Source organism: Onychostruthus taczanowskii, unplaced genomic scaffold, assembly GCF_017590055.1.
Source record: "Onychostruthus taczanowskii isolate IOZ18803 unplaced genomic scaffold, ASM1759005v1 scaffold44, whole genome shotgun sequence".
Classification (NCBI taxonomy): Eukaryota; Metazoa; Chordata; class Aves; order Passeriformes; family Passeridae; genus Onychostruthus; species Onychostruthus taczanowskii.
This window is the reverse complement of record NW_024501903.1, coordinates 1,441,748-1,455,132: the sequence shown is the minus strand read 5'-3', so window position 1 is coordinate 1,455,132 and position 13,385 is coordinate 1,441,748. Positions and strand designations below refer to the sequence as shown.

Here is a 13,385-nt window from a genome sequence, read left to right as displayed (position 1 = left end):
TCTGTATGTCTATGGATCACTTCACACGAGCAGCCATTCTTCCCCTGCCCCTTTCCTTGTATACATGTGGTAAACACGGATGAAAAACTAATCTGATTTAAAATTAATTCCGAGGAGAGTTTCAACCTGTTGAGTTCCCCAATCAAATTCACATCAGAAAATAAATTTGTGTGCCAGATGGAGAAGAGGGGAGAGGCACAGCTGTTTTCTGTGACAATGATACTGGCTTAAAAACATCCAGGCAGCTGGGATGTAGGGTTGTTTAGCACCTTGAAAATTAGGACTAACAGTGCCCTAGCCTGAGAGATTTGAATATAAACAAGACAATATATGCCTCTAAAGGCCATTAATATATTTCATTTAATCGATGAGGTGGCAAAAAATACTAGATCAGCTGTCAAACAGGAATTGTATTTTTCCTTCTAATGATGTGCTGCCTCCACCTGCCCAAAACATGCATCTCATTCCTCCTACAGCTGAAGCACTAAAATCCTTAAAGATCTCCCTTAATATGTGGATGCAGAAAAAGAAGTTGGTCTGTATTGCTACTGTGCCGTGGATAAGTAACTAAAATCACCTTTGTGCCCTGCTGGCAGCTGGCAATTTATGAACCTAAATTGGAAAGACAAGTAGAAAGTAATCTGGGGAAAAATGAGGTTTGGATACTGGTTGCTAAATATAATAGGATCCTTTGTCCATTCTTACTGGCCTCCTTTCAGAGGGGAAAAAAAACCAAAAAAAACCCACAATCCATACTAAAACAATGAACAATAAAAAGTTACCCTTGCAGTTCTTCCTCTTTTTGCAAGGCTGACAACTTAAAATGATCACAAACACCTAGAGGAACCAAATGCTGCTTTATCTCCTGATGCTACTTTCTAACCCAGTTAGAAAGATTGTGATTTAAACTATGACTGCATGAACATATTTAATTTTACTTCAAGCCTAAGTGACTTGAAAAGCAGTTTGAAAATGCTTCCAGAAATTATTTAACTTTTTTAAAATGCATTCTAAAATAATGTACAAGTATTAAGAAAATAACCTTGTTTAGCTGTGCAGTCAGAGAAATATTTCCTCAGGATTTACTACATATTTGGCAAAGACTGTGAAAAAATAAGTACAGTACTTGAACATTTGGAATTTGGCCATAAATATATGTTCTCCATAAAAATCAATTTGCAAAGAATTGTTGTAAAAAGTCCAACACTTTTATGGGATCCAAGTATTTTCTACATTGATTCCTCATGTATAAATTATAACAGGGAATTCATATTCTGAGCCTAAGAGAAACCAGATGCAGAAAATTAAAGGTCTGGGACAACAGTTTAAACTTTCTCTATTTCCCTCTTTCCCAAAAAGTTGTAATATCTATTGTTTTAGTTTTTGTGACATGGGACAACACCTATGTCAATGTATCAAACTGGACTATAGTGAAGCTGTGATGTATTTATTCAAAAAAATGCAGCTTGGGCAAATAATTGATTAAAGAGATAAAAGTTCATTATAAATAGTAAATTTTGCCACTGTTATTTAACAAAACTACTCTAAGTCACTTCATTCAAAACCGGTTATGACCAGCTCAGCAAAAGCACGAATAATTGTCACTTTCATCCCAGCCAGTATCTTTCTGCTGGAAATGTAAATAGGGGGAAAAAAAGAAAGGATTTAATTAATATCATAAAAAAAAAGGCACACTGCAAATTTCTGTTTTATCTACAGGTAGGGTAACAATTCATGTTTCTAGGGGAGATTATTTGGAGAAGCTGAAAATTTATTCTCTTGATCAGCACTTCCTAATCCACCAACAGGAGCCAGTTATCATTTTTACAACTGCTGATGCAGCAGGCATATTTTGACAAGCAGTGGCACTACCAATTTTAAAAATTAAGGCTTTAAAGCTCTGTCCTGCAAAGAGCTCTGTGCTTTTTGCTTGGCAATTTTTCAGCTGTTATCCCTAATCAAAAAATCATAAATGAGGGAAAACTACCCATGGCATACAGAAATGAGCATCATTTCTAACCTCTGTGAAGAGGTAAGCGATGCAAGTCCTATCCCCACAGGCAGGGGATGCATATTAATACTCCTGGGCTGCTACAAAAGGAGCCTGTACCAAATATTCCATTAAGCCTGTACAAAGCAGTCTGCTACATAACCCTAGAAGGCATTCTGTGCTTAAACTCACCTTGAATTTCCACAAACTAAAAGTGAGTAGTTAAAAAACCCAGTTAACTAATGTTAAAGCAGAGAGAAGAATGTGGTGCTAAGTCAATCAAGAGATCTTATGATGTAAGGTCATAGTTTCAAAGCAGCTGCTAATGGAAGGCAGTACAAAGACTCATTTAGCTGTTCCTCTCTCACACACCTTAGGGTCACCTCATTACACTTGGCTCTGATGAAAACTGTGGGAAATATTGGGTCACAAGCTAAAACACAACACACATTGAAGCATTCTAGTTTTTCAGGTCACTATGTAAGAGGATGGTGACACAACAAGCAGCAATACTGGTTAAAGAAAAAGTAAATGGCAAATTGTGCTTCCCTTCCACCTTTCTTCTAGCACTAGAACACTGTAACATATTCCACTAAAACAGCATAGTTGAAAACCAAAATTAGCTGCTCCAACAAAACACGACTTACCTGATGGAATACAGGTTCTTTCAAATCTAGGTAAACCTGGAAAGATTAAAAAAGAGAAATAATTTGTAACAGAACCATCGTAATATTATTCACCTAAATATTGCCAAGGTATCTCCTGTTAGAATCAAGCCATGAGTGCCTATCCATGCACCATTAAAGTTGATCAAATATTTGAAGTTTCCTCTGGCAGAACCTGAGGTTTTAACTGTGGAATTATTTCAAACTAAGAAGCACAAATATAGTATTAACAACTAACACAAGCCTTCTAATTTAGTAGAGTTGACTACATACAAAGCCAATTAAGATGCTGAAGTTACCAGATGTTCTTGATATGCACTGCAAGAAAAACACATACTCAACTCTAATTGCTTTTCTTGTTTTTGACAATAATTTAATGTTTCAATTAATTTTACAAAAAGCTAGTACCTCTTCCGACTTGTAATACAGTTAATTTAATTTATCTTCCTGAAGAGGGAAAGGCACTAGACCTCAGGCATAATGTGCCACAAGTGTAAAAAATTTTAGGAGAAGTAGAAGAGAAGAGGCAAGTATTTTGGCAGCTGAAGATGACTTACAATAACACTTTAATTTTAAAAGAAATGTTTATCAAAAAGAATTACATAGGAATTTCCATCTTTGGTTGACAGTCAGCATGAAACTGAATTTATTCATAAAGGAAGAACACTCCACTGACAAAGGGAGTCAAGTTAGCTGTGACACAAAAAAATTAGAAGCATTTTAACTAACAGCTAAGTTCTTCTCTTATTCTGCCTGTTTTAGAACACCAGTCCGCATCCTGGACTGGATATAAAAGTTCAGTTTTTTGCAGTCAAACAGAACGATTCTTATTTCTACAGATGAATTAAAGTGAGAGAAGCAGGAACACAGCTTATCCAAGGTCTCATACCAAGTCAATAGCAACTGTTTTTCTCACATTCCTGTTCTAGCACAGGATTATTGCTTTGCTTCCTTATTTATTCTATACAGTGGTTCAGATAGAAAGGTTTTAGGTTTCTCTGGCCAGCAACATAATTTTCCCAACAAAAGAATAATTTGTCTTTCTTGACTGGAAGTGACAGAGATTTAGTATTGCCTCTATAACATTTCTCCACTGTCAGAAAAACTGCCAACTAAAGGGTGAAAATGCCGTATTAGAAAAAGTTACTTACTATGCTGACTACGACGCTGTATGTTATTAACAAGAAAAGCAGTGCGTAATTGACTGTGTTCTTGTACTTGAAACATTCATACCTGGAAGAGAGGATAAAGGAGAGAGAACACATTCATCACTTACCATATGAAGCATGCAATTTCCAAGGTATAATATTAAAAATTTTGTGAGAAAATTGATTCAAATTAGTCTTAGGCCTCTCAAGAAATCCTAACTTCTTAAATAAAGACACATTATTTTAAGAAAAAAATTCATGCTCTTAGCAGTAAATATTTTTTAAAAAATCTAAGGCAAAAAACCCCTTACCACAATAAGCTCAAGCACATGCCAAGAAGTAACCCACTCTAAGAAAAGAGCTTGTGAAGCAGAAGTGTTTTCAGAAGGTGCTTACAGGGCGATAATGGATGGCAAATTAGTAATTGGTTTAAAATGCAACACAGCTGTCAAAAACATTACTGAGCAAGCAGCAGTGTAGGGAAAGGACTGCCTTACAAAACACTGAACTCAGACTTGTTAAAATGTGGATTGTTTATGGCTTCACTACAGTTGCAGTGCAGTACATCTGCTAGATTGGGTACTGGTAAAAGTGGAAGGTAAAAGCACCTGGCTGCTCTCAGTATGTAAAACAAACAATTAAAATTAACTTCACAATCTCTACACTACACCTCAGCCTCAGCTGTGATGGGAATACACACACATCCCAGACTGTATCTACACCAGAAAAAAGGTCTAAAAAACCCCAACAAAAATGAATTTTGAGAAGCCCATTATCATCAGGGCTGGAGGAAGCTGTCTATATAATTCCAAATTACATCTGTCTAGCTCCTTTGTTTATAAACTTGGAGAAATCGACACCATCATAAATTGTTATAAGGAAATAAAATAAAAACACATCTGGGAAACAAAAAGTCTAAAGGCAGCACGATGTGCTACACTGAAAAATGGCTTGCTGAAGTAATTACACAGTTTGAGAATCAGCAGAACTGAATGACATATAAGGGAAAGTCCTGTGCATAACTCCTGCAACCTACCTTCAAGCAAACCAAAACAATTATTAAAGGCCTCCTAAACTACACATTAGCTCATTTTTTGGAGCATTTTAACTGCTACCAGACATAAATACACAGAATCTTATTGGAGTTATAAATGCAGTAACAGACTGCAGTGCTTTTGAAGATAATAAAGTAACCACTGCACTAAAAAAAAAAATGAATTCAGATATATTTTTATAGCCACTTTTCATCCTTTTTTTTCAATCACATTCAAATCAGAAGAATGCAAAGGCAATTTCAAGGAGATAGGGAGCTAGAAATGGAAATATTTCCACTAAAAGAGGCATTATGATTCTGGTCCTCAGTTTGTACAAATCACACTAATGTATGAGTCACACACTGAGGGCAATTTACATAGATAGGGGTTTAGTCCTAAAGCATCCCATCTCCATTGCAAGCTACCAGTAATCTTTACCAAGACATCACAATTTTCAACAGCTGAATATTTGATGTGTTCAAAAGCAAAAAGACGGGTTTTTTTCTCTTTTAGTCTGCAACAAGTTAATCTATCATTTGGATTTGCCAAGTGACAGAACAAATGATATTAAATCCAGAACTTGCAGCAACAGGCAAGAAAAAGCCAACTTAGGGTATCCTTACAGTTGTCAAATGCTACACTGCTCCCAAAATTAAATGGCAGAACATATCCTGGCATTGCATTAAGCTGTCATGCATGTTCCAAGACACTTTCCCCAAAATATGCATTCAACTCCTCATAAAATCTTGTCCCTTTAATTTTCCAGATGAGTGAAAAGCAGGTTTAGCCAGAAACCTGAAATTTGCATTTCAAGCCAGACTACATCATAGAAATCCAGCTCAAATAAACTATAATGTTACTAATTTTGTAGGCATTACTGAAGTTGATTTTATTATGTCTGCTGTTTTTATACATGTAGCACTGAGCTCTGATTGTATACTACACTAAGTCTTTAATGAGTAGGTTTTTTTCCCTACTAAAAAAAAAAACACTGGTAAAATATATTTAAATTAGCAAAAACTAGGACTAAAGCCAGCCTGGTACTCTAATATCATAATGCTGTACAAAAACAGATATCACTGAAAGCAGAAGCTTTCTCTCTATATATGCTAAATTTGGCTTCAGAGACTCTACATTTCAAAAGTTAACATTTCATAAATATTCAAGGAAAAAAATTAACAAGTACTTACAGGCAGTAGACAAACACACAACAACTGTATATCATTGGCAGTTCATCCAACAGCTATAAAAAGCAAAGACATCAAAACATGAAAGCTACTTCTAACTCACAAGCTTGTCTAAGTTAATTAAGGAAAGGGTAAGTCTTAAGTGAACAGGAGTTTTTAAGTCATTTGGATATCCATCTTCTTGAATGTACTCTAACACATAGCACTGTCAAACCCTGTTCAGCTACCGAAGCTGCTGCATTAAAAGTTTATTACTCTGAATCTTTTGAATATTACACTTCATAAGTGCCCACGCCTTCAAAGAATCTTGACATTTTTGCTGCTCATATCTCTTAAAATATTTGTAAGAATTAATTCTGTAAAGCCAGGCTGAAGAAGACCCTCCCATCTATGGCCTTACAGTCAGTAGCATCTTCTCACTTGACAGAGAAATTGAAATTTAATTTTTCCATAGCATAAAATACAATTCTAGCCTGTTAGGATGGGCAATATGCTCGCATGTTTACTTCCTAATTTTAGAAATTTCTTACATTTTTTAATTCAGAGACAGGGCTTTTTGTTTGTTTGATGTGGGGTTCTTGTGGGCTGTTTTGCTGGGTTTCCCACAGAAATTATGGGGACATATGTTTTATTATCTTAAATAATTTTTACACTTTGGGAGAAGATTGGTTTGTTACAGCTAAAACAGTTATTTCTCCAGGAACCTGCCACCTTAATGAATGGAATTAAAATGGTAATCACAAGAGAGTTGATTTCTCAATAGCAGGTAAACTCAAAATTGCCATTTATCATTAGAAGGAAAAAGAACCATAGCATCATTTTCTTGTAAAACTTCTCACCAAAGAACTTTCATGACTTTCTGCTCATAAACATATAGTTAAACTTACCTCCTCTTAAGAAAGACTAAAGAAAGAAAATCATGGAAATGAAAAAGGATAGAAACAGATCAATGAATATCCACAGCCTCTGATTTCTAATATGTTAAGCAAACATTAATAGTTAGGGCTTTTAGAACTTTTAGAGCTTGACTTTTAAGAAAAACAAGAAATAGATGCAAAAAAGATTTTGACCTTTTTCCATTATCACTCAAAGTTCTTGGCGGCTGTGTCTGTAAATAAATGGCTTTCCTACCACTGCTAAAGTTAACAATAATGTTATTCTGAACAATGAAACTTGTTAAGAGCAGTAAGCAGTTTACTCAAACTCTTTTATAAAGCCAGCCTGATTCTGCTTGGTTTGTGATAATTTTCTAACTTCACAGTCAAAAACTTAATTTTAGCTTTGAAAAAAAAATGGATCTTTAGAAGGAGAGAGATGAATGATGATGATCTTGAGTGGCAAGATGATGATCTTGAGTGTGAAGTATTGGCTTGTTGTGATTTTGGTCATATAAAGCTCAGGAACTGTTTCACAAGAGCGCTAAACATCTCTGCTGCCCAGCAGCCACTGATAAGGCAGATGTTGCTTCTTCCCCCACACTGCCACTGCTTCTCTCCAGTGGGGAGACCAGACTGGTCTGACTTACAGGGAGCCAGGTCCAGGTGCTGAGCCAGCACACAACTACCTTGCAGAGCAAGGTTACAATTCCAGGACCTGTGCATTATAGGGTCAAGGGCACAACAGGCAGCACAAAGACAGTATCAGGAGCATTGGTAGCAGCTGAAGCTAGCAGGCATGTTCGGTGGCACCTTGCCATCACAGTAGTTTATCTTTGCTGTGATGCCTTACAGGGGACAAAAGCAATAGCTGAATTCAGCTTTATAGCAATATATTTTACAAATTCAGAGATACGCTTTTCCAAGTCTGATAGGAATTAACTACAGGATTAATTCATGTGGCTGTTAAAGAGTGTGAGTCATTTAACACCTCATTAAAGAAAAAGGCGGGGTAAGAACAAGAAATACAATACAGGAACATTTTTCAAATTTGGACAGGCGCTTACACTCTTAGGTTCACATGCTGGCAGCATCTCAGGGACATTGCAGTAGCAACAAAGAGCCTCTCAAAAGATCTTAACTAGAATTTGCATGCAGAAGACAATTACTTCTGTATGCTTCTAGGAGTACTGTCAAAGGCATGCCTGGACAATGAAGAACCATGGAAAGAAGGGAACTCAGGGAACTGATTTCACTGGCTAAATAAGAATTTTGTGCATTCCTCAAGAGTCCAATCAAGCAGATTCCCATAAAAATAACAGAAAAGGGATGACCTCCTTGGAAATATTCTAAACAACTGCTTTCAAGAACAGAAGTGTTCACATTTTTCTTAATTAAGAAAATTGAATTGATAATTTTCAGTATTGAGACTGCAAAACAAATATAAAAAAAAAGTCTCCTTGAATAGCTATGCTGATTTTTAACCATAATAAGAGATAAAGTGAATGAGGACAGTTTATTTACTGGTTGAACTGTTTCCTCCATGGTGATCAGTAAGTAAACAATTGGAATAATTATGGACCACTTGTGGATTTCACTTGGCTGCCAAAATAAATGTACTTTCCCTGCCTCACACGAAGCCTTTTACATCAGTTGACAAGATGATGCAAGACATTCCTGCTTCCTCCTCATCTGCTTCTGCCCCACTTTATTACCACAGTTCATAGGTCCCTTAGTTGTTCTGATGCAACACCAGAAGTATTGAGCAAGTAGCAGCAAAGTGACTTGGATTGAAATAAATCCTCTACACACACACACAAAACCTCCAACAACAACTGAAAAATAACCCCAACCAAAACAAAAAAAAACCACCCCAAAAAACCCCCACCTGAAACAAAACAAAAACCTACAATCTCCCCCTTCATAAAAGGTTTTAAATCTGGATCATTTTAGTGAGTGTGATTTCAGGGTGCCCTTGCTCACCTCTGCATCATTGTGAGAAAGAGGATTTGAAATAGTGGCCATGACAGGAACAAGCAGCTGAGGAGAGTAATATGAAAAAGGTAGAAATTCAAGGCAGTTTCACCACCAAATACAGGGAAATGGCACCCTAATTTGGGAGAGAGTGGTGAAATGGCTCTACAAACCACCTTTTTCATGCCAAGAAAAACCACCAGATATTCTTGCATGGTGACAACAGTATGCTCTGTGGAAGCTGACAGTCTACACTACATGCCAGAGATACAAACCAGAGCATTATGGAGGCTAACATCAAACAATCAGCAATATGTAGGTCCCACTGTGATCAGCAGAAATGCAGGACTCAATTCAGCTGCCACAGCGTAGTTGCCTAATGCCACCTGAGATGCTCTGTCACTCCCAATACACCCATCCAGGACTGGCAGATGTGACGGGAGTCTAAGAAACCTGCACCTCTGTGGGATGGAAGTTGGAGGCTTGAGAGAACACTCACAGAGTCTAAAATAACACTAAACATCTCTGTTTAGACAAATGAGTCTGTTTTGAGCAAAGATTGCCAGTGGAGTCTGGAGAATGACTCAGCCCAGCCAACTGCCTCTCTCCACTCGACTGATTAAACTGTATTTCCATTGACCGTGGTGGGAACACAGACTTCCAGCACAGACTTTTAAATGTAGGTTTCTTAATCTTGAACAACATCCCGCTTCACCCTGACTTTAATTCAAAGATGCATTTCCTTATTCTTTGCAGACCTAAAAGAGGACAACAGGACTTCCTTTATCCCTTTAGAAAACAGGAAATACCAGGACAATCCCCACGTCCTGTGACTTGTTACAGAACGATGTCTACTTGAAAACAGAGAGAAAATTACTCAATTACTACTACTCAGAAGATACTGATTTCAGTATCAATGCTACAGATATATCTAGATAAACAGAAACAAAGATGAGAAAAGTTAAAATAAATAGCAATAATTCCAGTTTAGACTGCTTGCTATTATGCCAAAGCTGTGAGAATTTCAAAATAACATCTTGTGTAAAAAGATAACATTATTTCCCAAAGGATAAAGTGTCCTCTACCACCATAAGCAATTGATGATAGCTCTTATTTTAGATGCAAGTATATATTTCTGTACATAATCGGTGGAAAACACCTACTGAAACAAAACCTGCATTACTGCCTTGTTGAGAGAAGGAGTGATGTACAATGATACTTAAGGTAGATTAACTCATTTTATACAAGTTTCATCTAGACAAGAAATGGCAAAATGACTGTACAGCATGATACACACAGAAAATGATTCACAGCTACTTATCAGTACTCACCTGCATTTCATACTTCAGGGTCATGTGGAAGCACCAAGATCCCAATCCCACTGCTGAAAACAAATCACAGCTATCATCAGCATAATAGTATCCATGTAAAATTTTCAGATACAATAACTTAAATGCATGACATGCATGCTTAACAGTGAGAAAGAAATTAGAACAACAGCATTCTACTGCAGGGACAAACCCCCATTTTTCCACAGCCTTCTACTTTACATATTAGTCACCAACAAAATCCCTAAATTTACAGGGCTTTTGGTGTGAGTGTCCTCTTAACTCTTCTCAGTACTGTGTCCTATGAATTGGGCATAATGTCAAAGAGGAGAGGAGCAGAGGGAACCCAGAATGAATGGAATATTATATATCAATTTATCTTTTTCCTTTTTTTTAAATTTTAAGTGAATTAAGATTTCTCTGTTCCAACCCTTCTATAAGGCAAAGCACATGCAATAACTAGTACTCCTGGAAGCCTCTCAACCTTTCTGCTTACTGTTCAGTTTTAAAACATGTATTTTATGAAAAGCTTTTTGTTGTTCCTATAAAACATGGTGCTAATAACACCAAGGTCTGGGGTTTGATACCCACAGGGGCTGCTCATTAAAGAGCTAGTTGTGGCTCCCTTCCAACTCAAGACTATTCTGTGATTCAAAAGCAGAAGTGAATTACTACTATAACACATAACTAGAAATTCAAGGTAAACAAACCAACCCCATACAGGATGGATTCATTTTGTGAAATGAGATCACCATTTCCCAGCCTTCTCTACAGAAAGATGAGCTTCTAAGAAATTATTTCTATTTATTTGAAATACTTTCTTTACACATTTTGAATTTACTTCTGAAATTACTTTATGAGACATATGCTTTGCCTATACAGTTTTTTCAGTCAAGCATGAATAATGCTTCTTGGAATTAGATTTCTCTGTTTAGAGCAAAGATGGTACAGTATTTAATGCATCATTCATTACTTTAAAATATTATCAGTAAAACACTCACATCAAACACTATCTCAGTTCTATATTGCAAGAACAAGTACAGTAATGTGGTATCTTGTCTTCCTTCAAGAAATTATGTTTTACCTCAGACTGTAGTTTCAGAGAAAGCCAAGTAATTGGCACTTAAGCCTTGATCACTGAGTAGTGCTGCCATATTTTGTGGCTAGAGTATCACCTTGTCTACACATACGAGTCAAGTTTCACTGATGCATAAACAAGAATTTTATCTCTGTGCACTCTGTAAAGGATTGGCAAGACAGTCAAGAGACATGTCTGGAGATGCTTCCTTAGATGTTATTAACTAGAACTGTGATTATTACACTTACTCAAAGAAATTAAATACCTAAGCATGTAGCTTTACTGAAATACAAAACTGTAATACAGCAACATTTCAAAATGTATTACCAAACACTTCAATGCCATTAATTCTTGGGGAAAACTAAGCAGAGTCCCTACCAGAAAATAAACAACCACACGCAAGTCTGTAAACTTTGATTACATTAGTTTGCTTCTGAAAAATCTTTCCAAACAGCAAGCTACAACGGCTTTCACCTTCATTGAGATTCTAATGAGAAATTCTCATAGTCATTTTTCTATGTATACAGAATATATGACAACAACTGTTCATTCGGGAAGAAAAAACCCATTACGATCATCATTAAAATAGTGCCATCCATTATCCTGGCTGTCACAGAATACAAACTCTTACAATTTGTAACAAATGTCATTTTCCAGTATGGACAAAATCATTGCATAAGAAATTTCAACAGATTTTAAATTAATAAAATATGTAGTTGGGGTTTTCTTGTTTGTTTTTGTTAATGTTATTTGGGTTAATAAATATCAATAATCAAGGAATTCCTTTCCTTCCTCCTATACAGTAAGAAGCAATTATTTCTAGACTATTTCTTTTTCAGTCTTTGAAAAAACCTAGAATGCTGCAGATATTAGTATTTCAAGCCATTAATCCCATGACTGTAGTTAGCTTTTAGTTAAAATTGATAGAACCCCTCTTTCTTCTGCGCAATAATCACACTTGGAGTTTCTCTGATTATGAAATTTTACTATGCATTGTAGAACATTGTTTTATTTATAGTATCTATATAAAATAGATATCTGGAAGAAGAAAAGCTTACAGGGACAGATCTTATGGTTCCAGGCTTGAGACATTTTGAAGAAATATTTACTTCACAAAAACCATCTGCAATGAGACCTTCTGCCATCTTTTACTTTTCAAAATATGAGTGATCACGATCACTGCAATGACACAAGTTTTCAAGAGAAGCAACTCTCCCATACAGCCACTGACACACTGAACAATAAATTTGCTCCTTGCTTACTTGCTTGTAAGCAGTTTTCATATTTTAGGTGTTTCCTTTGGCAAAGGAGCTTAACTCACTAAAAGCTGCATATTGGTTGGGCAGCTTTAACACCATCTGAAGCAGTAAGTACCATTTCCTCTCTAACTACTGTACCTCATTTTTCATAAATACTATAACTCACTTGGCATTTTTACATCAATGAACCTCCCAAGTTACAGGGGATATATATAAATTATGTACTAAGCACGGAATACACAATAAATCATAATATTATGAGATCAAAATTGCATTTCAGAAGACTAGAAATGCAAAGTCAGGGCTGCTGCTCTATGCAGACTAACAGGATCTTTTTCTGTCCTGCAGCAAACACTCTGTGTGGTTATTGCCAGTGGATAAAATAGTGGTGCTACGATAATGTAAAATCAATGCATTTACAAACTTTACTTCATACACGCACTGTCAAAAAACTTATGGGCAATACCTATGGCTAGAAATAACTGAATATTATATAAAAGATGCAACGCTATATATGAACCCTATAAACCTCCAGGATTTGAATCCTAGAAGGATTTTTTCCAATAGTTTTAGGAAGCATCAGAAGCATCATATAATCAGTGATAATTCAGTTTGATGTAACTATTCCATCAGCACTCAAAATTCTTGTTATGAGCCTAAATCCTTTACAGAAAAAGCAGTTTGTTAGGATTTCACAGAAATGGTAACTATACAGGCACTGTATGAAAATATTCTGAAGGAAGTATGCTCCAGATGCAAACACCTTTGTTTAGGTATCTACACATGAACTAGGTATCAAAGCTTCCACTAAGAGAATGCCATTATTAAGAGTAATGCAGTTGGGCAA

The 13,385-nt window shown here is 36.1% G+C and overlaps 1 protein-coding gene across 2 annotated transcripts in view; it reads right to left on the bottom strand.

Moving 5' to 3' along the window:
• The window catches only part of ACER3 (alkaline ceramidase 3), a 56,177-nt gene that overhangs the window by 19,452 nt on the left and 23,340 nt on the right, over nt 1-13,385 (bottom strand). For both annotated transcript variants that reach the window (XM_041414080.1, XM_041414081.1), the window contains exons 3-6: nt 10,205-10,257; nt 6,028-6,080; nt 3,807-3,888; nt 2,638-2,673 (exon numbers count right to left, since the gene is read on the bottom strand). In XM_041414080.1, the coding sequence (XP_041270014.1) occupies nt 2,638-2,673; nt 3,807-3,888; nt 6,028-6,080; nt 10,205-10,257 (224 nt within the window). The remainder of the gene's footprint in view (nt 1-2,637; nt 2,674-3,806; nt 3,889-6,027; nt 6,081-10,204; nt 10,258-13,385) is intronic.